At 36.1% G+C, this 25,129-nt stretch overlaps 4 protein-coding genes across 10 annotated transcripts; 3 read left to right on the top strand and 1 right to left on the bottom strand.

Moving 5' to 3' along the window:
* The first annotated feature begins 362 nt into the window (after positions 1-362).
* On the top strand, positions 363-5,938 carry LOC111799235 (2Fe-2S ferredoxin-like superfamily protein). 4 transcript variants are annotated; one of them, XM_023682699.2, is made up of 7 exons: positions 363-638; positions 743-856; positions 2,102-2,155; positions 3,059-3,121; positions 3,634-3,696; positions 4,524-4,603; positions 5,725-5,938. In XM_023682699.2, the coding sequence occupies exons 1-6, from the start codon at positions 390-392 to the stop codon at positions 4,557-4,559; spliced, it is 579 nt and encodes a 192-aa protein (XP_023538467.2). In that variant the 5' UTR covers positions 363-389; the 3' UTR covers positions 4,560-4,603; positions 5,725-5,938. The 4 variants fall into 4 exon arrangements, with proteins under 4 accessions (XP_023538467.2, XP_023538466.2, XP_023538468.2 ...); XM_023682698.2 differs by having other exon boundaries at positions 5,680-5,938; XM_023682700.2 differs by lacking the exon at positions 5,725-5,938 and adding an exon at positions 4,862-5,061.
* Positions 5,727-14,776, top strand: LOC111799234 (cyclin-A2-1). 2 transcript variants are annotated; one of them, XM_023682696.2, is made up of 12 exons: positions 5,727-5,812; positions 8,883-9,217; positions 9,409-9,601; positions 9,988-10,112; positions 10,226-10,318; positions 10,498-10,631; positions 11,386-11,461; positions 12,238-12,314; positions 12,404-12,437; positions 13,119-13,268; positions 13,415-13,549; positions 14,367-14,776. In XM_023682696.2, exons 2-12 carry the CDS (start codon positions 8,939-8,941, stop codon positions 14,436-14,438), a joined length of 1,368 nt encoding a protein of 455 aa, XP_023538464.2. In that variant the 5' UTR covers positions 5,727-5,812; positions 8,883-8,938; the 3' UTR covers positions 14,439-14,776. The 2 variants fall into 2 exon arrangements, with proteins under 2 accessions (XP_023538464.2, XP_023538462.2); XM_023682694.2 differs by lacking the exon at positions 5,727-5,812 and adding an exon at positions 7,833-8,196.
* Positions 14,777-15,561: 785 nt separating this feature from the next.
* Positions 15,562-18,557, bottom strand: LOC111798906 (serine/threonine protein phosphatase 2A 57 kDa regulatory subunit B' kappa isoform). Its single transcript, XM_023682254.2, has 2 exons — positions 16,789-18,557; positions 15,562-16,195 (listed from the first exon to the last, which is right to left on the bottom strand). Exons 1-2 carry the CDS (start codon positions 17,977-17,979, stop codon positions 15,836-15,838), a joined length of 1,551 nt encoding a protein of 516 aa, XP_023538022.2. The 5' UTR covers positions 17,980-18,557; the 3' UTR covers positions 15,562-15,835.
* Positions 18,558-19,801: 1,244 nt separating this feature from the next.
* Positions 19,802-25,088, top strand: LOC111798258 (E3 ubiquitin-protein ligase At1g63170). 3 transcript variants are annotated; one of them, XM_023681292.2, is made up of 6 exons: positions 19,802-19,984; positions 20,915-20,980; positions 21,427-22,183; positions 22,815-22,940; positions 23,030-23,327; positions 24,513-25,088. In XM_023681292.2, the coding sequence occupies exons 3-6, from the start codon at positions 21,522-21,524 to the stop codon at positions 24,705-24,707; spliced, it is 1,281 nt and encodes a 426-aa protein (XP_023537060.2). In that variant the 5' UTR covers positions 19,802-19,984; positions 20,915-20,980; positions 21,427-21,521; the 3' UTR covers positions 24,708-25,088. The 3 variants fall into 3 exon arrangements, with proteins under 3 accessions (XP_023537060.2, XP_023537061.2, XP_086981414.1); XM_023681293.2 differs by having other exon boundaries at positions 19,802-20,002; XM_087125288.1 differs by lacking the exon at positions 24,513-25,088 and adding an exon at positions 23,940-24,504.
* The last annotated feature ends 41 nt before the right edge of the window (positions 25,089-25,129 follow it).

The following is a 25,129-nucleotide window of genomic DNA, read 5'->3' as shown; positions in this document are numbered from 1 at the left end:
CGTTTTAAAGCCTTGAGGAGAAGCCGGAAAAGAAAGCCCAAAGAGGACAATATCTACTAGCGGTGGGCCTGTGTTATTGCTTATGTTTAAGAGGGGTCGAAATGTAAGAAAATTTAACAATTTGACCCTTATAGGTCATTATCCTGTTTCAAATATTTTAAAATTTATAAATTTATTGTATATAAAAAAAAAAAAAAATTGAAAGATTAAATCTACAAAAGGATGCCGTCTAGGCATGTCTACACACACAACTTCCCGCTCTCTCTGGAAGTTCTTTTTGAAAAATAGCCGCAATGACATTATGAATTTACGAAATTACCCCTTAAAACTCGCGGCGGTGAATTAACGAACGAACGGAGGGAAAGAAAAGAAACGGAGGTAAATGATGAATGACTCAGAACTTCCGACTGGTCGAGCTGAAGGAGGAGGATAATGCTATGGCATCCCTGAACGTCACCACAACCTTGTTGCCCCTCCGGCCGGTGGAATTCCCCTCCGGTAGTGCGAATCGTCGATGCTTCATCGGAAATTTCCCTAATCGGAAACCGACGCTCCGGCTCTCGGTTGCTTCAAATTCTTCGGAGCCATTGACATCGAGTCCGCCTGAGAAGCCTGAAATCGAGCTTGAATTTCTTGGGGTAACTACGCGTGAAGACTTTGTTATTGGTAATTTGAGTTTAGTTCCGTTGATTTTGTTGGATTGTGTGACTGTTTGATGTTTGTGGTTCTCTGGTGCAAACAGCCGAAGCCGGGAAGCGACGGATCGCTTCCGGTGGACACGGCCAAGGCGATAAGCGGCGAGAAGCTTCTGAGGAATATAATGCTGGATAACAAGATCGAGTTGTACGCCCCCTATGTAAGTTTTAATTTCTGCACGATACGGAGTGTGTTATGAATTGTGACTATTATTGAACCGATTTATATGCTGCCCTAACACTGCGAAAATTAGCCATCACAACAAATATTATGGATCTCAACTTCTAGTAATGCTTGAGTAATGTGAAGGGAAGAACGATATGCAATGATCATGGAGTTTGTCTCCGACGGTATTGGATAACACGATGACTGTTCCTTGAAACCTGCAACTAAATTTGAGCTGCTATTACTGAATTCCATATTTAGAATAATGCCTTACTTTGTCTGATCATCATGTCTCTGTAGAACCATGGTATAAACTCTGGTCTTTACAATTCAGCCTTTATTCTCAACAATTTCGATAAAGTTTTCATAGTTTAATCCTGTAAGACCAAAAGACTGAAGTGATCACTTTGAAATATATATTATATATGTTGTAACTGCCCAAGCCCAAGCCCACTACTAGTAGATATTGTCCTCTTTAGACTTTCACTTTTCGTTTCCCCTCAAGATTTTTAAAACTTCCCTTCAAGGTTTTTAAAATGTGTATGCTAGAGAGAGGTTTCCGCACCCTTATAAAAAATGCTTCGTTTTTCTCCCCAACCGATGTGGGATCTCACAATCCACCCCCCTTCGAGGCCCAGCGTCCTCGCTGGCACTCGTTCCCTTCTTCAATCGATGTGGGACCCCCCAATGCACCCCCTTTGAGGCCCAGCATCCTTATTGGCACACCGCCTCGTGTCCACCTCCCTTTCGGGGCTCAGCCTCCTTGCTAGCACATCACCCGGTGTCTAGCTCTAATACCATTTGTAACAACTCAAGCCCACCGCTAGTAGATATTGTCCTCTTTAGCCTTTCCCTTTTAGACTTCCCCTCAAGGTTCTTAAAACGCGTATGCTAGAGAGATTTCCACACCCTTATAAAGAATGTTTTGTTTTCCTCCCCAACCTTGGGACCGATAATACTTTATTGTTTTTGAAATGGTGACTTAACATGGAATTAGAGCAAAATGCCCTTAGTCTAAATTCATGTAATTTCATTTCCTTCCTATTTAATATTGATAACTACTGGTTGGACATTGTGCAAATTTTCGATCCGCAAGGTAAGAAAAGTATCAAATAATTAACAAATTGTTAACTTCACCATAGTTTATCAACTTCCACAATCTCAACGTTGTAATTAGTTGATCATTTACGCGTGTGTTTTCTCGCATAACGTGTCACTGAAATGCTCCAAATGTTGTTAGGGGAAATTGATGAACTGTGGTGGTGGCGGAAGCTGCGGGACCTGTATTGTCGAGGTAGTTTTGTGGCATTTCCTTGTAGTTAAAAGCTCTAGTAATTTTGCTTTGAGACTTGTTTTTTCTGCTACCCAACTGATGAAGTACATAAAATGACACTGCCTCTAATAAACAGAACAAGAAAAGTAGAACACATGGTGCCAATGTTGTAAATGGTTAGAAATTTGGAGAGTAGAAAGATCACTCCCAGGCTAAAAAACTGGATTTTGTGATGTGGGAAAAGACACGCTAAATAATCTCATTGTACGAAATAACAGTGTGGCACAATCTTGATGAAAATTTCTTGGTGCCGTTTTTTGGTTTCATCATACACTTCATGAATAGTTAATTTTTTTCCCCCTTACTGCCATCACATGTCTTGTTGAGCATGATTATAGGCACAGGAAAATCTAAAGCAGAGGACATATTTGTGCGGTTTTTTAGGTTAAGAAATATTTTTTTGTCCATCCATTTTAATTTAGTCTCAAAACTTTAATATGTAATGGGTTAGTCTTTACATGTTCAAATTTGTATAAATTAGTCGGCGATAGATAACAAGTTGGTCTATATACTTTAAAAGCTATAACAATCAAAGATTTTGACAAGATGAAGTATCTATTTTTATCATGCAACCATCTGTTTCTGGTAGTTTATAATCGTATTTGGTCCCTAATCAGTTTATCAATCTATATATGCAAAAAAAGAATCTCACTATATTTGAACAATAGTTTTTGTTATAGAGACTAAATTCTTTCATATTAAAGTTCAATGACTAAATTGTTGCACATTTGAAAGTATATAGACTAAATCGTTACCTACAATAGTTCATAGACTAAATTGATGGAGCCAAACATGTCCTTTAACCTTGTTTTTTTAATCCAAAGAACTGGATTTCTGATGAAGGTCTCTAATCTTCTTGTGCAGATAATTGATGGGAAAGATCTATTGAATGAGAGAACAAATACTGAACTTCGTTATTTGAAGAAGGTAAGCAAGATAATAATTGATAAGACTTAAATTTCTCCTTCTCAGCCTCTGTGGTTTTTGTATTTGAGCAGATATGGATTCAATGTCAATACCCGGCAACCCCTAAGGGTTTTACGGGAACCATGTTTAAAGTTTTTCTTAAAAACCTTTTTGACTCGCCATGGTACTTTCCATGTTATGTTGCCTATTAGCTCTGAATTAGTTCCCAATATAGACTTTTTTCTCTACATCACTGTTTAAAGGTACAATAAGAAAACATTTTATCCCCGAAACTGCATGATCTAACTACATCACTGTTTCTTTACTGTTCTAAAGTCTACTGCCTACTTGTTGAGCCTTGTTGGGCCAAACAAAATCCTAGTTCACGTAAGCAAGTATAAACGAATTTTTAGGACAATTCAATTAATTAACTTGAACTTTCTGAAATGGTGCCGAGAGCCTGATTTTTTTTCGTGTTTTCTACAAGTTTATCATTCATAATTTGTTAATATTAATCAGTTGTGATAATTCAGAAACCCGAAAGTTGGAGGCTTGCTTGTCAGACAATTGTTGGCAATAAAGAGAACTCTGGCAAGGTACTTTCAAGAACTCATCATCTTGGTGCCTATTTGCTTCTCTGTTCAAATCTTTAGGACAATACCTCTATCATTGCATTGAATATATAAGATCCATCATAGCCATAAATTTCCTCAACATGATTAGATTGCCTTTTGCTGAAAGACAAGCTTTCTGGCGCATGACGAGGCCAATTTTAGTATGAAGGGATAAAATTTTAACTTCAATTTTATATATAATTTTCTCATTTTAACCGGTTTAATTTTTTGTTTTTGAAAATTGTGCTTGTTTCTTTACACTTTTACTATGTTTTTCACCTTTGTTTAAGAAAAGTTTGATATGTTAGTCAAATTTAAAAGAAGAAATAAGTTTTAATGTGTATAATTTTCAAAAACCAAAAACTAGAACCTCGTTTGATAATATCATGTTTTTAGTTTTATACTTTTGAAAACAAATATTTTCTTCCAAGTTTTTCTTCTATAAAAACAACAAGTCAATATTTAAAAAAAAAATTAAGTTTTTTAAAACCATTTCTTTTAATTTTCAAATTTTGGTATGATTTTGCTAAACATTTAAACAGGAAAATTTTAGAAAAATTGTTGAAGTATGAGGAGTTTAGAGATAATTTACCCTTGTGACAAAAATAGTATTTATAAACTTAATTGTCAAGAACAAAACAAAATAATTATCAAAATTAAAGGGTTATCAAACAAAACTTAGACAATAACTTATAGAATCCAAATATTTTGAATCTCATAGCGAAAATTACATTTCTCCTCCTTTTTCGCTTTGTCCTTTCTCCATCGTTACTGCGCCCGCATTAATTTAGGTGGACCATTGGTTACAGGTTGTGGTCCAAAGGTTGCCACAATGGAAGAAGTGATTTAGAGTTGCATCTAATGCTGTGGTTTGTGGCAAAGTCGAGAGGTATAACAAATTTATGGCTCGACACTCAAATATTAGCCCTTCCACACACTTGACTCTGCTTTACCACCATTATATGTAAGTTGAAATTGTATATTTTAAGAAACTTAGCTGGAAAACAGAGATTCAGTCTTTTATTAGTGTTAATACTGGCGCATGGATTGTTTATTCCCACACTCTTAGAACCTCATTTATGTCATAGGATTGTGAAGGGAAGAAAAAGTTGAAGATTCATGAATCTGGTTTTGGATTAATGCGCAGGTGTGGCCAATTGGCTTACAAATTGATGCTATTTGGATTAAAGTAGCTGCACAATTCACTAGCACCAAGGAATTGGTCAAAAATTAGTTGTTTTTTTTTACTTTATGGAGATAGATTAGAGCATAGAAGAGAGGAAAAGGTGAAGAAAAGGCCAAAAAGAAAAGTCTTTTTATATTGTCATTAAAGTTTACATGTTTACAGATTCTCCTTGCCACCAAATTGGCCCTTTTAAAAGAATGAATAACTTATATACAAGAAAAAGTCACCTTTAGTTTAAATTACTACCTTTGTTTTGCCTTTTTTTTTTCTTTTTAGGTTTAAAAGTTTAAATTGGAGCCATGTAGAATTTTAATTTCATCTTTTAGACACTTTTTCGTTAGCTTATACGAGGTTAAAGATTTTAATTTCTCTCTTTTTATGTTGATCTATACTTATATATTAATGTGTGATATAGTTATAAGTTTAGTTTCTGAACTTTTAGATTTATATCTACTTGGTCTCTAATAGGTTCGTAGACTTTAGAAATGTCTAATACATCTTCCACTTTCAATTCTACGTCTCATGAATTCTTGACATATTCCATTTTTAGAAAAATTAATCGTAACAGTCCAATCCAACTGCTAGCAGATATTGTCCGTTTTGACTCGTTATATATAGTCGTCGGCATCATAGTTTTAGAATGTGTTTATTAGGGAGATGTTTGCACACCTTCATAAGGAATGCTTCGTTCCCCGCTCCAATCGATGTGGGATTTCACCTTCATAAGGAACGTGTCTAATTAGTATTTGTTGCCTAATCTCTTTCTTTCTGTGGTTTAGCTATGCATTATTAGGCGCCCATGTTCTAAGTTGACAATGCTGCAGAGTGCTAAAAGCTTTAGGGCGGGAAAAGGAGAAAAAAAATGATAGCAATGGAGCGGAGCTTGTTGTCTTCTAGGCTCCTCCGAATCAGGTAATAATATCAGTGTTTGAAAATCTCTCTTACTTTTCAAATGGATTGCAATTTTGGATGCCCTCCACCACACCTCTTCCCTTTGGGACCATCCCTATCTATAAATGCAATATTTTTTTTTACACATTTGGCTCTAGTTATTCAAAAGTTTAGGTTACTTTTAATTACTACTCCCTATACTTTTCGACCTGGTCTGACGTTCTTAAACTTTGGCCAACTTGAATATAACTCAATTAGTGAAGACCACCTTCGATCGAAAGGTTAGATGTTCAAATTTCTCAAGTTTGGAGTAGGTTTTTGAGCTGTGTCTGATGGGTCTCTCGACTTTATGTCTAACAGATCTTGAATTAGGTATAAAATTAAAATTTTCGATCGAAAAATTAGACATTCGAATTTCACAAATTTAAAGTAGGTTTTTGTGCTGTGTCTGATGGGTCTCTCGACTTTATGTCTAACAGATCTTGAATTAGGTATAAAATTAAAATTTTCGATCGAAAAATTAGATGTTCGAATTTCACAAATTTAAAGTAGGTTTTTGTGCTGTGTCTGATGGGTCTCTCGACTTTATGTCTAACATATTTTGAATTAGGTATAAAATTAAAATTTTCGATCAAAAAATTAGATGTTCGAATTTCACAAATTTGAAGTAGGTTTTTGAGTTGTGTCTGATGGGTCTCTCGATTTTATGTCAATAGATCTTGAATTAGGTATAAAATTTAAAATTTTCGATCGAAAAATTAGGTGTTTGAATTTCACAAATTTGAAGTAGGTTTTTGAGCTGCGTCAGATGGGTCTCTCGATTTTATGTCTAATAGATCTTGAATGAGGTATAAAATTAAAATTTTCTATCGAAAAGCTAGATGTTCGAATTTCACAAATTTGAAGTAAGTTTTTGAACTGTATTTGATGGGTCTTTCGACTTTATGTTTAATAGATCTTGAATTAGGTATAAAATTAAAATTTCGAGATATGTTGAAATATTTTAAGGTTTAGAGATCTACTTTTTGTAATTTAAAGACGCAAAGGACAACCTTAAAATTTAAGGACTAAATTTTGTTTGAATTTTGGAAAAAAAACATCGACCCATGTGAAGATAATATTTAAAATTTAATTCTTTTAAATTAAAAATCTAAAAATGAAAAATGAGAAAAGGGTTAAATTTGTAAGTTTTTTTCTTAGCATATACTTCCAAATTAGAAATAGAAGGGTCCATTGTATAGTCTCTTTAATAGCCTAAATTTGAATTTGACTTTTTGAGTTTTAGTGCTTTAAGGATATAGGGTAGCACGTGAATAATCATTTTAAAATTTTAAAAATTTAAAATTAGATATTCTTTTTATTTATTTATTATTTATTTATTATTATTATGTTTTTTTCCCTACAAATATTCTAAGTGTCTTCCCTCTTCTTAATCATATTATATTTTTGAAGTAATAATTTACTATTCACCGCACGTTTATTATTAATAATTTATTCTCCCGCCTTATAGAAGGTGCGCTGAGGGCAAAGTGTCTAAAACTTCACTCTAATTGGACTCAAAGTGTCGGTGTCGAGATAGACAATTCAAGAATATATACAGTGAAGTTGATACTTAAATGGTTGAGACCCGTCAATCAAATTCAAGTTCAAATTACTACGTCATTCAAAACTGAAGCTTATGAGCTCGTGCGCAAGAGAACATCTTAAAATTCTACGAGAAAGAGGTAATGTCTCGTAACAGGTCAATAATTCGAGCCCCTAGAAGAGGAGAGGCATGAGTACTTCATCATCTAAACGTCTACACTCGAACCACGACACTCATAGAAATTCAAATTCTATACATTTTTAAAATAATTTACATTTAGTTTAGTTTTTAAATTTTTTTATTTTAAAAAATTGATTACATCTTTAAAAATATAATTTAATAATAATTATGACAAGATGCTAATTATGAATCTCACAAAAAAAAAAAAAAAAAAAAAAAAAAAAATTATAATTTTAAATAATAGAAATAAATCTCTTATAATATAACAAATTATAAATCATGCACATTTTTTGTTCGTTGCGTGTAATCCAATAGTGACAATAAATTAATAAATTATGGTTATATTGTCACCATCCCATTAACTCAAATGATATTTATATGTCTGTTCGGTAAGTGTCGAGTTCAAAAAAATCCGCTTCCTTCCCGCTCCTTCTCCCCGCTCCTCTTCCCCGTTGACGCTCCTCTGCCATGTTGCTCCGATGCTAGCTCCGTCGACTATGGCCGTCGCTTCACTTCACCTATATGCACTCGAAGTTATGTGATCGAAGAAGTTTTCGGAATGGAACTCTCTGTCATGCTGTAAGCTTAGTTGCGGTTTAACTCCGTCCGTTCTGGCGCATGCGTGTGGATTAATTGTGCGGTATGTTGTAGATTCATGGAAGCTTCGTTTTGATTTATTTTGAGTTCTGCGATATGCGGCATTGTCTTACATTTGCGATTGCTTGATTTCAAAGTTTTCCTGTTTTGTGAACTCTCAAGATTTTCTGTGTGCGCGGATGACTCGTAATCGAAATTAATGTCTGTGCATGCGAATTACTATTCGATTAGCATGAATTTTCCAGAAATGCTGCAATTAGCTTTGCTGTTTTTGTGTGTGCATTGGTTACTCCCTGCTATTATAGGACTATTGCTCAAAGAAATAAAGTCAGGCGATGGTGGTGAGCTCTAATTGGCCGGAATATTGATTCCATTTATGGTATAGGATCCTTGCAGTTTTATGGCAGATAATGCGAATGAAATCGCTTACATAGCAGAGCCAATCGGTGAGGTTTAGATAGCAAGGGAAAAAATGGAATTGATTTTTCATTACATTTAGCAAGGGGTTTTCTGGATGCTCTTTGAGACAAGAATGATGTATAGAAGTGCAAATTACTTTGGTTTTGTTCAATAGCACATGAACTGATGTAATGTGGTTCTGTATCTACATGCGCATATCTGAGCAAAATTCCTCATTCTTCATTTCAAGTGACTATCAAAATCATCTATGCCAGTTTAAATGCGTTGGTCTGTGCTTTCATGAACATTAATATAATGTTACAACTGCAGGTTGTTGAAGTTATAGCCATGCATTTGCTCGTCCACACACAAAAGATCTATTGAATATGATGAAAGAACTTAAGTTTGCTGTCCGAATCACACGCTCCCAGTCTAATTCCTTGAGAAGACTGGAAGCTACTTCACCCTCGTTACAAGTTTCACTCAAAAAACTGCGCAAACGCGGTCATGCCGAAAACTCTGAACGAGCACAACTGGATGGAAGCAATGCTCCTACAACTATCACTATTGGCCTTCGGCGCAAAAGAAGAGCAGTGCTCAAGGATGTTACTAACATGTCCTGTGAGAGCAATAATCTGGGTTGCTTGCATGCTTCAAAAATTCAGGTGCAAATTTTTCATATTTTAAATTTTGAACTGCATCATGATGCTTGAATTTTAAATTCATAAAAGCACCTATATTCCTTTAGTTTTTCTTTCAAACATGTAGCCGAAAAAAGGGGGGGAAGTGTGCCTAACTTAGGCCTATCAATTATGAACATAAGTACGAGATTTATTGTTTCTGTGGAAATTTACAGGTACATGAGGTCATACAGATCGAATCACTTGAAGATTTACCCATTAAAAGGACGGCTGAATCACAAGTTACCTTTCCAATGATGAGGCCAGACAAAAAAGAGACAGCACAGAAGAACAAGTTTCAGACTGTCATAGGATGCACAAATGTTGCGTTTCCCAAGTCTTCGGGATTAAAAGACCACCAAATGAAAGGTTTAAATGCTAATTCATACTTTTTCATCATCATGACGTTTCCATGAAGTCAATGACTTTCAGCTGCTTCGTCATTGACTGAAAGTTAATGAGTTCGAGGAAATTACTTCAGAAGACTTGATACTTCAAGAAGTGCAGCTTAAGTACTTGTTCTTCTTAAAGAACGTTAACTGTTTTAAATTACATTGATTTTAGAAGCTTCATTATTAAAGAGATGTTTGACGTTGATGTCTTAGTTTTTTTTCTTTTTTAGACTTTTTGATCTTCCAAAATGTTCATTCACTTCTTGAAAGACATTTTTCTTCAGCATCAAAAGAAAAAGGATATACAAAGTTGAATCCATATTATTTATCCAACATTTTGTTTATTATTACTAATATTTGCAGATGAGGCTCGAGTTTGTGATAAACTAAACCATCTCGGTACATCGGATGCTGTTTCAATCTCAGAAGATCCTCAAGCATGCACACTATATGCCCATAACATATATGATATCAATCGTGTAATAGAGGTTTGTGTTGGAATGGTTAAAATTTTATCAAGTTCTCAAAGAGTTTTTTTTTTAGCATTTTTTTCTTCTCTATGGCTATGACATATGCTAAATTATTGTGTCTTAATCTTCAGCTTGATCAAAGGCCTTCTACTAATTATATGGAAAAGTTACAGAAATATATCACTCCAATCATGCGAGGGATTCTAATTGATTGGTTAGTTGAGGTTAGTAGTAACTCATAACCTTTGAAAAACAAATTGAATTTTGTTCATTTTTATGGTTGAAATATATGCATAGTTTCTTGTTTCATAACATATCAGGAACACCACGAAGTTTTATAAGAACACAATTATGTTAGAGCTCACTTTATCTGAAATTCTAAGTAGGCCGAACTCTATTTCAGGTTTCTGAAGAATATAAACTCGTCTCTGACACACTTTACCTCACCGTGAATCTCATCGATCGATTTCTCTCTCAAAGTTGCATCGAAAGGCATAGATTACAACTCCTTGGTGTCAGTTGCATGTTAATCGCCTCGTAAGTTCTAAATCTCGTGGACTAATTTCATGATATTAAACACAAAAGTGCTTTCACATGAAATATTTTGACTAGCAAGATCTATGCTGAATAAATAGTTTTGAACTCAGTTACTGTTGGTTGGGCTACTAGCCCAAACGGTAAAGAAAAGTGCTTATAATGTGAGATCCCACATCGGTTGGAGAAGAGAACGAAACATTCTTTATAAGGGTGTAGAAACCTCTCCCTAGCAGGCGCGTTTTAAAAACCTTGAGGGAAAACCCGAAGGGAAAATCCAAAAGGACAATATTTGCTAGCGGTGAGCTTGGGCCGTTACATATGAACTCCTAGTATTAAATGATGGTGGAAAAAACTTTAAACTCTCAAGACTTGAAACAAAGTTTTATGTTGTGAAGGCTTGTACCTCTACATGATCTTTTAACACTGGAATCTAATGTTCAATATTAGCAAATCAAATGTTTTGAAGTATTAAAGCCATGCTTTGATTGCTAGTCAATTTTTAATTGTATGTTCTGTTTGCTATTTTTTCAATATTTTGGGATCTCTCTGGAACATTGTGATTTCATCTTCACACGTATTTGCCTCCAACTTTCTTTCTATCTGCTTGTCCTCTTGCAACTATCCCCCTATTTACTTATCTTTTAATGCAAATTTCTGTTCAAATTTTTCTCCGATGAAATTATTGAAATGATAAGACCATACATCTATGAATTAGTGTGCAACCCGTGATGTGTTTGCTTTCTGGTGCTTGAAGTAAATATGAAGAAGTATGTGCACCATTTGTGGAAGAGTTTTGCTGCATCACGGACAACACCTATACGAGAGGAGAGGTAGGCTCCTGGTCAATTGGCTTCCCTATTTGACATTGATAGCTCACCTGCTTTCCTTTTATAATATGCCAAATTTGTGACACAACTCTTCATATACTTTATATATATCATTAGTGGTTTCCTTGTAAGCCAAATCTTGTCTTGTCCTCCTCATGCTTAGGTCAATTAGACCTGGATATACACGGACACGATTCTTAAGAAAAAGGTTATGGATATGCAATCTTGTTGTCCCATATAGCATGTGACCCCAAAGAGCCCTAAAAGACATGATGCTAAACTTGGAAAAATAGTTAGAGAAATAACATACTTTTCCAGATAGCTTAAGATCCAAAAGGTTTATTGGTTCCAGAGGATGGAGATTCATAATAGATATATCGAAATTAGTGTTCATCAAATAACATCAAAAGTGGAAAACTCATTGGATTGTTGCGAGTGGAACGAACAGGGCGTGCTTTGGAAGAAGCAATCTGTTACCGAGCCGTATTATTGGGAATAACAAAAGCATCTCTAAATACTCAAAGTTTCATACCGGAAGCAAGTTTTCAAGAAATTGCTCGAGTTTTAGCAAAAGCCGCCCTCCGTTAACCCAAAAAATAAATAATAAAGAACCACAATTCCCTGTTTCTAACCAATATTTGATGACCCTTTCTGAAGCATGCCCAATGCATATGTGCCATGTAGTTACCTTGCCTCACTTGTGTTCTTGTATTTTCTCTTTGTGTTCATGTAGATCAAGTGTGTGTTGTTGACACCTACTCGATTATATCATGTGACAGGTACTAAAAATGGAGGGTGAAGTACTGAACTTGCTCAACTTTCAGCTCTCTGTTCCCACTACAAAAACATTTCTCAGGTTCTTGCTACCATAAGCTCTCTCTCTCTCTCCCCCTCTCTGTCAACATTCCATATAATACTGTCGTTCTAATACACACATCTTTGCAGGAGATTTGTGCAGGTAGCACCGGCTTCTTGCAAGGTATTTGGGTTGAGAAATATGATAGAACTTAGTTCTGTTTTTGAAATTCTTACCATTTTTGAAAAACGAGAAATATGATGTGAGAATCTCACATTGGTTGGAGAGGAGAAGAGAACGAAACACCTTTTATAAGGGTGTGGAAACCTTTCCCTAGCAGACACATTTTAAAAACCTTGAGGGGAACCTCGAAAGGGAAAGCCCAAAGAGGACAATATCTGCTAGTGGTGGACTTGGGCCGTTACAAATGGTATTAGAGCCAGACACCGAGCAATGTGTCAGCGAGGAGGCTGTTCTCCGAAGGGGGTAGACATGAGGCGGTGTGCTAGTAAGGACGTTGGGCCTCGAAGGGGTTGGATTTAGTGGGGGCCCCACATTAATTGAAGAAAGGAACGAGTGTCAGTGTGGACGTTAGGCCTCAAAGGGAGGTGGATTGTGGGAATCCCACCTTGGTTGGAGAGGAGAACGAAACACCCTTTATAAGTGTATGGAAACTTTTTCCTATCAGACGCATTTTAAAAACCTTGAGGGAAGCCCAAAAGGGAAAACCCAAAGAGGACAATATCTACTAGTAGTGGGCTTGAGCCGTTACATACGAACATTATCCAATGACCCTTAAGTTGTTTTGAATCTTGATCTTATCTATACCAGGCTAACTCAGTCCAAAACTGACTCTTTTATCAGGAACCTCACAACGAGTTCGAGCATTTGACGAATTATCTAGCAGAATTGACTCTTGGCGAGTACAGCTTTCTGAAGTTTCTGCCATCAGCAGTGGCTGCATCTGTGGTGTTCTTAGCCAAATGGATTCTGAATCAACCAAATCACCCATGGGTCCGTTTTCCTTTACTGTTCTCTTTTGTCACTTATTCTCTCTTTCCCCTTCTTTGGGGTCCCAATGTTACACACAATGTTCAATAATTCATTCAATTATACTATGAAAATGTAACGTTTTTTCATGCAATTTCTTCAACTTGCAGAATCCAAGTCTAGAACAGTATACAAATTACAGTGTCTCCCAGCTAAAAGCTCCAGTACTTGCCTTGGAACATCTAAGATTGAACTCCTCAACTTGCCCTTTTAACGCCATCTTTCACAAGTACAGACAACACAAGGTTAGATCTCCCATCTTTTCCCAATTAAGCTTATAAATACCATTTTTATTTCATACATGTTCTTGAAATCCAAGCCAAATTTTGAAAATTTTTAAAAGAAACTATTTGAATGTTCATAAGCGGGAAATAATAATTAAAAGAAACGATGGATTTATAGAAAAGATTATTGGAAAAGGAACCCAAAAATGAAAAAGTAAGAGCTTTGATTATTGTTGGATCTACATCTATTTCATTGTTTATAACATTTTTTTTTAAGTATGATTAAATAGGATGCCTAGAAACTAGTGCCTACTGTCTAGAACTTCCCTTCTCAGTTCCCACCATCATCGGGATTGAGGCCAAAAAAAACATAAAGAAGGCAGATTTGTCGGACATTTAAAAAAATATGTGCAAGACATCCTTAAAATATTTTTAAATTTTGTACCATGTTGATAAAATATGTTTAAATTTTTAAAAGGTTTAATAATACTAAACAAAATCTAAAATATATTTAGGTTTTTTTATTATTATTTTTTTTTTATAAAAAGTTGTAGTAAATTATTTCAAAAATAATCTTAGAGGGTTTCAAAAATAATTTTTTAATTTATCATTTCATTATTAATGTTCATATATTAGCGGTAAGGATATTTTTTAACTTAATTTAAAAAAAAAAATGGAAGGAGAAAAGGAGGGGAAGAAATGGATTTGAAATTGAATTGCAATTCCATATAATTTTATACCCTTACCCAAGAAAAAGAAATGGCAATTGAGAGCAGACCAGACCATACTTTAATTATCACGTGGGGGCTTGTCTTACAAATCTTGTTTGTTGTGACAGTTTGGAAGCGTGGCGACTTTAACCCCCACAATACCAGTTCTCTCAGCTTTCCAAAACCAGACAGATTCCTAAATCCAGGGGTATTTCAGACCTTTCCCAAACTAGACACACCTTCAAACCAACCGTGATGAAAAAAAAAATAAAAAAAAAGATGAGAACAGGTAAATTAAATAATTGTGTCTTTTTTGTTTGGCTTATGTGGGTATTATCAGGTAGTGGTGGTTTGTAATTAAAGGAAATGGGTAGTTTATAACGGGAAACTGAGGCTTAAATTGGTTGTTTGTTTGTTTGTTTGTTTGGGGGGACACAACACACAGTAAACTGAGTGATGGACAACCAAACATCATATGATTAATTATTATTATCATTAAAAGACAATGAATTTACTCCCTCCATGAATGCCTTGCCTATTTATTGACTTCCCTCTCCTTTTTTTTGGCCTTTTACTTTTGCCGTGACTTCCACTAATTCATCAATACCATCCTCACTTTATGCTTCACATTTTTGCCTTCTTGTTTCTAGCCTTTAAATATCTATCATTTTCTATCATGATTTTCCTTTTCGGCTGGTTGTGGGTGAGGAGGGATTCGAACCCTCCGATACAGTGGTTCGTAGCCACGTGCTCTAATCCTCTGAACTACAGGCCCCACCCCGTCTCCACTGGATCTGTTCCCAAGGGTACCCTAAAAAAAGGAACTTTTCCACTCCCTATCCATTTGCCCATTTCGAATTAAGAAGATATGAAAGCGCCTCTCTCTATAGGAACGGCATCCATGTGGGCAAGTTTTCTCCATTTATATCTATATTCATTTCAAAACGAGGTAAGATTTAACAAGGAAAAAATATATTTTCACTCGATCACGTGGAATTCTTTAGATTAAATGAACTTAGAACAATAGTTTTAAGTCAAAATTTTAAAAATATAGTGATAATAATTATTTTCTACAAGTGGGGGTCGATGATAAATGTCATGAATGAACATTTATTAGAACGAAAAGGGGTCGATGATAAATGTCATGAATGAACATTTATTAGAACGAAAAGGGGTCGATGATAAATGTCATGAATGAATATTTATTAGAACGAAAAGTAAGGGTTGGAAATGTTCGGGACGGAGCGATTTTAGTCATTCCAGAATCACTTCCTAACACGATCTAAGACGACGAGAGGGAAGAAAGAAAGGACTGCAAGAACCTTGCAATAAACTTGCAGAGTAGGAGTTAAGATATCCAACATCATCACAAAAATTACAGGACCCAAAATAAGATGGTTAGAAAGATGGGGTGAGACCAAAATTACATAATTCCCATTCTAATCTACAATAAGTAAACATGTTCCTCCTCCTCCCTCTGGTGTTGTTTTTCCCATCCCCATTGCAAAAGACAGCCAAAATGGAAACAGAAGCTAAGAAAACACACATGGGGGTGGTGGATTGGTATTTTCATGTTTTTATCAATGGAACAGACTCATTAGCAGGCTATTGAAGATGCTAAAGGAGTTACCAGCACAGCGGTTTTCCCAGCCATTGGTTGGACGTTGCTCGCTGCGTTCTCGAGTTGCTCCCATACCTGCTTCCGTTTGTTTGCTGCTGATGTTTCCTTTGCTTCTTGCTCCTTGAAGTGTGCGTGGCAGGATACGAAGAGGTCGTCGTCCATCTCCATGAATATCTTTCTAACGTTGTGGGTTAGGTTCACTACTGCTTGGTTCCAATGGCTCTGTGCATTCCTCTCTAAGGCGGGTAGTACGATGGGCAATATCACGTGTCGGTTGTGCGCGATCAAGTTCACGATGTGGTCGTTGTTCCACAAGAAAAGGGATCTTTCAGCTACCTGAAAAGGACAGCAAGTTGATGATCTAACATTATCAGCAACAATGATGTTGAAAGAAGACTAAACTTTAAGGTGAAAGATGAACCCACTGAATGAGACAACTAAACCAAACCCAACCAAACCAAAATGTTTATGTCAAGCAACGGGTTATCTCTAATCATAACTGTAAAAGCTCAAGCCCACCGATAGCAGATATTATCCGCTTTGGTCCTTTACGTGTCTACTAGGGAGAGGTTTCCACACTCTCATAAGGAATGTTTCATTCCCCTCTCCAACCGAGGTGGAATCTCACAATCCATCCCCCTTTGGGGGGCCAGCGTCCTCGTTGGCACACCACTCGGTTTCTGGCTTTGATACCACTGTAACAGTCCAAACCCACCGCTAGCACTATGGACCGTTACGTATCACCCTCACGGTTTCAAAACACGTTTGTTAGGGAGAAGTTTCCACGCCCTTATAAGGAATGTTTCGTTCCCCTCTCTAACCGAGGTGGAATCTCACAATAACGTAGTGATATGTGATAATGCCAATGGAAAGTGATCGAACTTTTGCGACATATCCCGGATTATAGATATGGTTAGGGAGATTACTACCTGAAAGTGGCAACTGTTGATGCAGCATCCTACTCGCCAGAACAAAGGAACCATAACTTTCTGAAATTCCACCATATTAACAGCTTCCAAAATCTCCTCTAACTCACCCAGAAACATCACCTCTTTCTGACTGTTCGTTATAGGCCAGTATTTCAACAGTCCTTTAACCACGACGCTCGCTAGCTTCGGTTCCTTCTCGACAAACTGCGTAATGCAGTACGAAAGTTGTTGAAAGTAGGCACCTACAGATTTCGGTTTATGCAGAGGAATCAAAACCCTCCATAAGAAGATCTTGTGTTCCTCTTTAAGAGGTAAAGCAAACCCGCTGATTATACTACCGAATATCTCCAGCAACTCAGCAATGCCATTGTGTCGTTCGGTCTCGGATACGAACCGATAAATTATATTGTTGATAGACTTCCGAATGAACGGCCGATGAACCATGAACTTCCCATATACCCTATGCAGAATCGTCTTTAAACATTCCCTTTCTCTAGGATCCTCCGAATCAAACAACTCCAAAAGTTTCAAGATAAACGAATGGTCCATATACTTCTTAGCAACCTTAGCATCAACACATGAAGAATGTATAAACTTAAGCAGCAAATCATAGACAAGCTGCAAATGAGGCCAAGCAGGATCAAACGTGGGCTCATCGTCATCATTTTCACCACCACCACCACCACCACCGATCATATTAGCCCGATAATTCGGTGGAAAAACTCTAAACAAATTAACAGCACACATTTTACATAACGCATGAATCGCAGGCTCGTTGAATTTCAAAGTCCCAGCTCCAACAAAATCCACTAATTCAATCAACGTTTGTCTTTTAACACCTTTTTCAATGGAATTCTTACTGGGATCCGTAAAATCAAAGGTAACACAACAAAGGCTCAGTTTACTCACAAAGAGATTCGTTTTCTCAGACGAAGGCACATCTTTGAAAGGCACCAAAGGCTCGATTCCAGCCACAAGACTCGCAGGGAACACCGCGGAAGAAGTTTTCTTAGTAGCATTGGACCGGCCAGAGGCAGAAGCTCCACCGTTCGATCTAGAGAACCCAGTGCCAGAAGCGGATGTAGAACTACTTCTCGGACTTGAACGTTGCGACGAAGACCGAGGCGTCCTCGGTGTATCGGACGAGTCTGACGATTTCCGAGGAAGCTTACTGAGGATCTGCTTCAGCATTGTGAAGAATCGATTCGAGAGAAAATGTGGAAAGATCAGAGCCAGAAGTGAAATTTAATCCTCAGCCATGATTTTAAGCGAATCGAAAGCAAATTCAAGACGAACAACGTAGAGATTGCAGAAAACATTGACGAAATGTCAGATCCACACGAATCCTGTCAAGCCAAGTTCTCCCAAGGAAGAACATGGGAGGATGATAAGTTGAAATCAGCGTTCAGGAAGGCAACAAACACACAACAGAGACATTACAGAGCAGAAAACAAAAGCATAAACAGAAGAACTAGAAGAAGAAGAAGAAGAAGAAGAAGAAGAAGAAGATTTAGGGTTTGATGAACGCAGAAAAAGCAAATCAAAGAGCGATGATTGAAGAATCAAGAACAGTTGCAAGAGTTTGATGAAGAGAGAGAGAGAAAGAAAGAGAGGGAATTGAGGGAGAATAACAATGAAGAGAGGAAGGTCTATAATGGCGGAGAAAGAAGAAGAAAAGAAGGGAGCTCCTCTGGTTTTCAGACACACAAAAATTAGCTAATCTCTTCTATCTCCCATCAAAATAATGGAGCCATTCACCTCTCTCTGCTTTTCATTTTTCTCCCTTATTTATTTATTTATTTATTTATTGCTTTATGGGAATGGGAGTCATAAATTACAAAATAAACCATTTTTTATTAAAAAAAATTAAAAAAAAAACATTAATTTTACATATTATTATTATTTTGTAATCCATTAGTCTACAAATTTTCATTACATTTTTTAGCCCTAATTTAATTAAAAATATTATATTATTAATTATAAGATTAAAAAATGTTTTTATAAATTTACTATGAATTTATGAAAAAAAAATATAAATAAAATACTGTTTTAGTTACTTTTTTAATATTTATAATTAAATTAGAAATTATGAAAATTAGTAGACCAAAATAGATATTTAAAAAAAATAAAAAATTAATCTACTCTACATAAATCAAATTAATTTGAACTTTTAATTTTTTATTTACATATTTTAAATTTGTTTATTAATTTAAAATAAATTACGAAATTTATTGCAATTGGTACATTATTTTCAAGTTTTTTTTTTAATCCACGGTCTAAACGACACCGTTTTAATTATGGGCCTAATTTTATCGTAAAGGGCCCAAACTTGGGCCTTATTCCAAGCCCACATACGACAGGCCATGCTAATTGGGCTGGCTAGCAACTAGACCCATTTGACTTAACTAGCCCAAAAAGTGTATATATATATATATTATTAATAACTCAAAATTTGTGTTTGTTGGACCCGTGACTCGACCAACCCGAATAAACTTCTCAACCCAACCTTCTATGTTTAAGTCGGATCGGGTTGGATCGTTAAAAGAATATTACTTATCAACCATATTAGACGTTAAAATATATGAACAATGTACTATTTTTCGTTATTTAAGATATTTACCACATGTATTTTATAAATACAACAAATGTGACGTATGAAAATTAAAAACTGAAATTATCGTTCATTATTGGATCATTAAAAACTTTATAATAACTTTTTAAACCATTACTTCATAATTATTTGTTTTACTTTCAAAGGTATATGTAAATATTAATTTTAAAATATAGATTCAACTAAGACGTATATTTTATTAATTAAGATATTAGAAACTTAATTAATAATTTTAAAAATTAATTAATTAATTTTTTTTTTAATGATTTTGATACATAATATAAAGGTTTTTTATCTTTTAAAATTTTACAAATAATTTATAATTTTACTTTTTTTTTTTTTTTTTCTGATTCCGAAATAAATAAATAAATAATGATTTATAAATTAAAAAAGAAAAAGAAGTAAAAGATTCTCAGGCGAAGGTAAGCACAAGCAATGGAGGTCTAAAGCTGACTCTATCCTTCCCTCCCCAATAAAGCAATTTCACCGATTCACTTCAATTCTTCAAACGCCGTCGTTTCTGTACTCCTCGGAATCCTCTCTACCCTCCGTTCCGCCCGCTTCCGTCGGCGCTGACTCAGTCCGGTGAGGTCTCCGTCTCAGGTCGGAGTTGGCCTTTTCTTTTCCTTTTTGTTCAAATTCACGAAATGCTTTGTGTGTTTGTATCTTTGAATGTAGAGGTTGGTGGAAATGGCTTCTTGTCTTCACCGTCTAGGTCTAGGGTTTGAATTGATGATTATTTTGGGCGGTCGGTGGTCTTCGGCGGGTCATTTTAATTTGTAAGAAGTCAGTCAACGTTGTGGAGTTAGGGATTTTGATCTGTGTACTTTGGGATAATCAATTTGTAGTTCGGTTCTACGTGGATTTTGCTTTTGTATTTTGTTCGAAACAATGGTTGGAGTTGTGCACTTAGTCTTTGTTTATTTGGTTCATTTGATTCATTTGATTCTGAGAAACTGATGGAAATTTTGAGAGTTCGGTGTTCGTTTGTTTAACCATATTTCTTTCTTCTGATATTTTGTGTTAGACCTTTAGTTTGTTATTATTATTTATTGTTAAACAAAAGCTGTAGAGATCTTTCATCAACGACGCAAGTAATGCAACTATTTAGAAATGTCATATTGCTTGGAAGAGAGGTCTCCTTCATCTCTGTTTTGTGATTTCTTTCCTTTGTTTCTTCTTCTGCTCTTGCTTTCTTTGTGCCGTGGTGGTCGTGGCATGGAGGAGCTTATATCTGTGAAAAACCATAGCTATCCGTGCTCGATATCGTCGGGTGAAACTGTTATTTACTTATCACATGTAAATCTTTATTTGACTTTCCATTTGTTGTTGGCCTCTTAACCTTAATTTGGAAGTTTAGATACTAGTTGTGTATGGTGTGTCTGAGGAATTTAGTAACTAGTTGATTGAATTCGAGATCTTTCGTCAGTATGATAGTTCATGTTTGTTTGAGAACTATGGCTAAACTCCTGGTGGTTATTTACTTCTTTAATATAATTATTCGTGTTTTTTCAGATCGGAAGCTTTGTGAATTGACAGAATTGTATCAAGGGGCTGCAGCAACATCAGTTTAAGTTATCTGTAAGTGATATACTTACCTATGAGATTTTTTTTTTTTTTTTTTTTGGTCTAATTTTACATGTCTCTACTGCATGTGTTCAACAATGGTTAGTGAAATGTTTTGTTCATTAGTCTCTGAAATTTTACTTTTCTATTTGAATCAGTTAAAGAATGCTATATTGTTATATTTGATCTAATTAGCCAGATTGAAGCCTTTTTTAATAAAAAATGAAAAAAGGATACGGGAGATTGTAGTAAGTTATAAACTATAAAATGTCTTGTTCCATTTCTTTGTTGTTTTGCCCCTTGGAAGGTCAAATAATGTTTGAGCCAAATTAAGCAACCTTATCATTTTGGGCAAAAAATGTCATGCTTGAGAAAAAGGTCAACGTTTTGTGGTGGTTGCCAAATTGGGTTTCTGATTACGCATTGACCGATATATCAAATTGGTGTTAAATCTTGAGCAGTTGATAATCAGAAGTGACCTGTGGTGGGCCAAACACGGCAGCCTTGTTCTAGAGTTCTATGCTTTCGTTGTCCTTTATTGTGTTATTGGACTTAGATGGATGTTCCCTCGGTGGAACTAAATTGTGAAAGCGAAGAAGACTCTTACCCTTTATTAATGGCCCAGCCAGAAAATATCAGCAGCAGTGAGCATATCATTAACATAACTGGTACTGGTGATTCTGCTCCCTCTAGTTTGCCCCATGGTAGGAATTCAAATGGCTTAAATTCATCACAGCCTGAAGATAGACCTTCAAGTAGTACACGAGTTCCTTCGTCTCAACCTTCAATTTCTACTACTGGATCAAATTCTAGAAATTCTTCATTCATAAGAAGAGGAGATTCGCGACGTCGTAGAAGTCCATTAAATTCTGGCTTATGGATATCTATTGAATTACTACTCACTATGAGCCAGATTATTGCAGCTATTATAGTATTATCATTGTCAAAGAATGAAAAACCTCGTGCACCTTTGTTTGCATGGATTGTGGGATATGCATCTGGGTGTGGTGCGACACTTCCTCTTCTCTATTGGCGTTATCGACACCGTAATCAGGCTTCAGAACAAGATAATCTTCAACCTAGTCAGAATTCTAATCGCATTAATGTTCCTGCTGGGCCATTCTCTGTTTCAGTTTCTAGGGCATCAGAAGGCGAAGAACTTCATCATCCTGCCCCATCCCCCAGAGGCAGTGTAGGGTCAGGATTACTGACAGCAAGGTATTGGTTTTTTAATGCTTGTACCAGTATAAAATTTAATAATTGGACTTGATTGGTAGATAAATTAATTCCTGCTATCTTGTGGCATTACTTTTAGATGTATCGGTATTTGGTTTTTCAGTTCACAAGATTAGTTCATTGATTTATACTTGCTGATAGCTATTTCTTTGAAATCATGAAAGCTGAGTTGGGAGGGAGAATCTATTCGCACACCTTTTATCTTCTTTTTCATTCCCATACTTAAATTTTCGAACTATGCAAGAGATCCTAATTCCCTACATTTTTACATCTTATTGAAGCTGTTCAACTTACCTCATAAGGGCATGTCAGTCTCAGTTGGCAGGTTGCCATTTTCACTGGATCACAGATTCATCATCACGCGTTTATTTTATTCCTTTCTCTTGGACTTAGTGACGATATGTATGCCATATTGCCATGACCTTGACCTAGATTGATTAAATATCAAATGTCTATGATAATGACGGCCAAGGGTGTGGCAGTCTCTTGCTTGCCATAGCTACTCAATTCCTTGTTTCTTTATCTTTTCATGAGGCATTTTTTCCCTTCTTTTTTCCAGAAGTTGAGCAATAATTGCCCTTACAGTTGGGACTTGTGGTAATTTTGACTGCAGGGTAAAAGTTTTGGTTGAATATTTTAAGATGGGCCTGGATTGCTTCTTTGCTATTTGGTTTGTAGTTGGTAACGTTTGGATCTTTGGAGGGCATTCATCAGCCTCTGAGGCTCCTAATTTGTACAGGTCCGTGTTCTTACACCATATGCATATGTAGACGATGCATATGATTGTTTCTAGAATGGATTTATTAATTTCTTCCTCTTTACTTGCAGGCTATGTATAGTGTTTCTTACCTTTAGCTGTATTGGTTATGCCATGCCCTTCATTCTATGTGTAACCATATGCTGTTGCCTACCTTGTATAATTTCCATCCTTGGCTTTAGAGAGGACTTGACACAGACCCGAGGAGCCACAACAGAATCGATTAATGCATTGCCAACTTATAAGTTTAAGCTGAAGAAAAGTAGAAGTGGAGATGATAGAGAAAACAACTCCGGGGCTGGTGAAGGAGGAGGAGGGGTTGTGGCTGCTGGAACTGAAAAGGAGCGAGCGATTTCAGGAGAAGATGCTGTAAGTACCATACAACCTGTTTTGTTAGTCATTGTTTCTTCTCTTTTTCTCTATTTTTTATCTGTTATAAATTTCTTCTCTTTTAGCTTGTCTTCCTCTCTTGAACATCTCTCTAAAAACTATCTCTCATGGCCTTTTTTCCCCTCCCAAACGTATCTTTCTCGCCCTAACCGTTTTGCCTTACATTTCTTCCTAAATTTTTTCCCTCTAAGATGTCTAACTTTTTTTAAAAAACGGAAAACAAAAAAAGGTTACTGAGCATATTTTGCTATTTTGTTTTTCAAAAACGTTACTAAAAAGAACGGACATTAACGATTGGGTTGTATTCTGATCGTTTTTCTTGTCTGTCTGCAAGCCTTAATGTAATCTTAGTTTCTTTTTTATTCATAGAGTGTGTTTAGAATTATTTCTTGGACCAATGATTTTACGTGAAACACATTTGTTATAAGCACTTTTGACTAACTAACTACACAAAAGTCTCATTCCTTAAGTTTATTTACTCTATCTGCATGGCGTCTGCTGCATAATTAGTTGCTGATAAATCAGCTGTCAGTTGTAGATTATGCAGAACTTACCTGGCTGAAAGGCCTCTGATATTTCTCTTGTGAAAAGGGTTTAATCTGCTACAAGGGAAATCTCACTTCATGCAACTCGTGAAATGGATTACTAGTTGATATGGAAATTATATGACGAAAGTTTGTCGAGACGTTTTCTCCTGTGGCCAAACTCAAAAAAATTCCATACGAGTCATTCTGTCAGTGTCAGCTAACAGCTAACAGCTAACAGATCTTGGTCACTGCATCAGCTCGATGTCAAAAAGACCTTTCTTCATGGACACCTACACGAATTGGTTTCTATTCGTCCTCCACCAGAGTTTCGAGCTCAGGGGGAGGAAGGGAAAGTTTGAAGGTGAAAAAAAGGCGAGATATGGTCTCATATATATCTCTCCTCGGCTCCTCGGGCGTGGTTCGAGATATGAAGTTTGGTTATGACGAAGATGGGTTCATCTTGATTTGTTTTTTTATCGATCACTTTCACCTATAAAAAGTTGTATTGACCACCTGCCTAGATATACTTTTCCATTTCATGATGGTTACCTCGAGTGTTTGATGAGAGCCTAGTTCTGATGCATTCATTAAATATGAAAATTAAGCTAATGCTAATTGTTTTAAAAATTATGTGCAGGTCTGTTGCATCTGCTTGGCGAAATATGCTAACAATGATGAACTGAGAGAGTTGCCATGTTCTCACTTTTTCCACAAGGAATGTGTAGATAAATGGTTGAAGATCAACGCCCTGTGCCCGCTTTGCAAAAACGAGGTCGGTGAGAGTATCGTTGGCTCTCTTGAGGGCACAAATAGACAACAACAGGGTGATTAGAGAGGGCAGCAGCTTGACTACAGTGCCATGTTTTACATGCAAGTTCTCTGGATGGATGGGTTCTGCAAGAATCTGAAAGTTAGACTGATACAAGTGTAGTATGTTCAAGCTCATCCTTTCTTCAGCTGTTACAGGTACGTTCCTTCGACAGGCTCCTCTTGTAGTAAATCCGACCACTGTCAATATATAGGCGGTTATATGGTGCACGTCGGACGTTCTGAGTGAGTCATGATCGTTGTGAAATTGCTCGTTTCTGTAGGAACTGAAAATTGCAGATGTTGCAAGGTTTATACTTGTATAATCACACACTCCATGCTCTTGTATTGGCCCCTCTTCAATTTTGTGGCATAATTGCTATGATAATGAATAATTAGTAGAGCATACTGTGTGAGGATAGTATAATATATATATATATATATATG

This window comes from Cucurbita pepo, chromosome 7 (assembly GCF_057944985.1).
Source record: "Cucurbita pepo subsp. pepo isolate OVF chromosome 7, ASM5794498v1, whole genome shotgun sequence".
NCBI lineage: Eukaryota > Viridiplantae > Streptophyta > Magnoliopsida > Cucurbitales > Cucurbitaceae > Cucurbita > Cucurbita pepo.
Note: the sequence above shows the minus strand (reverse complement) of the source record. Positions and strands in the feature narration are given on the sequence as shown.

Excerpts from the sequence above, each read along its gene's own strand:
- LOC111798906 (XM_023682254.2), bottom strand. The coding sequence starts at position 17,979 with ATGCTGAAGCAGATCCTCAGTAAGCTTCCTCGGAAATCGTCAGACTCG. Across the intron at positions 16,196-16,788 it reads TCAACAGTTGCCACTTTCAG|GTAGCTGAAAGATCCCTTTT; the intron begins GTAGTAATCTCC and ends TGTCCTTTTCAG.
- LOC111799234 (XM_023682696.2), top strand. The coding sequence starts at position 8,939 with ATGATGAAAGAACTTAAGTTTGCTGTCCGAATCACACGCTCCCAGTCT. Across the intron at positions 10,319-10,497 it reads TAATTGATTGGTTAGTTGAG|GTTTCTGAAGAATATAAACT; the intron begins GTTAGTAGTAAC and ends ACTCTATTTCAG. Across the intron at positions 10,632-11,385 it reads AGTTGCATGTTAATCGCCTC|TAAATATGAAGAAGTATGTG; the intron begins GTAAGTTCTAAA and ends TGGTGCTTGAAG.
- LOC111798258 (XM_023681292.2), top strand. The coding sequence starts at position 21,522 with ATGGATGTTCCCTCGGTGGAACTAAATTGTGAAAGCGAAGAAGACTCT. Across the intron at positions 22,184-22,814 it reads TCAGGATTACTGACAGCAAG|GGTAAAAGTTTTGGTTGAAT; the intron begins GTATTGGTTTTT and ends TTTTGACTGCAG. Across the intron at positions 23,328-24,512 it reads CGATTTCAGGAGAAGATGCT|GTCTGTTGCATCTGCTTGGC; the intron begins GTAAGTACCATA and ends AATTATGTGCAG.
- LOC111799235 (XM_023682699.2), top strand. The coding sequence starts at position 390 with ATGACTCAGAACTTCCGACTGGTCGAGCTGAAGGAGGAGGATAATGCT. Across the intron at positions 857-2,101 it reads TCGAGTTGTACGCCCCCTAT|GGGAAATTGATGAACTGTGG; the intron begins GTAAGTTTTAAT and ends AAATGTTGTTAG. Across the intron at positions 3,697-4,523 it reads ATAAAGAGAACTCTGGCAAG|GTTGTGGTCCAAAGGTTGCC; the intron begins GTACTTTCAAGA and ends CATTGGTTACAG.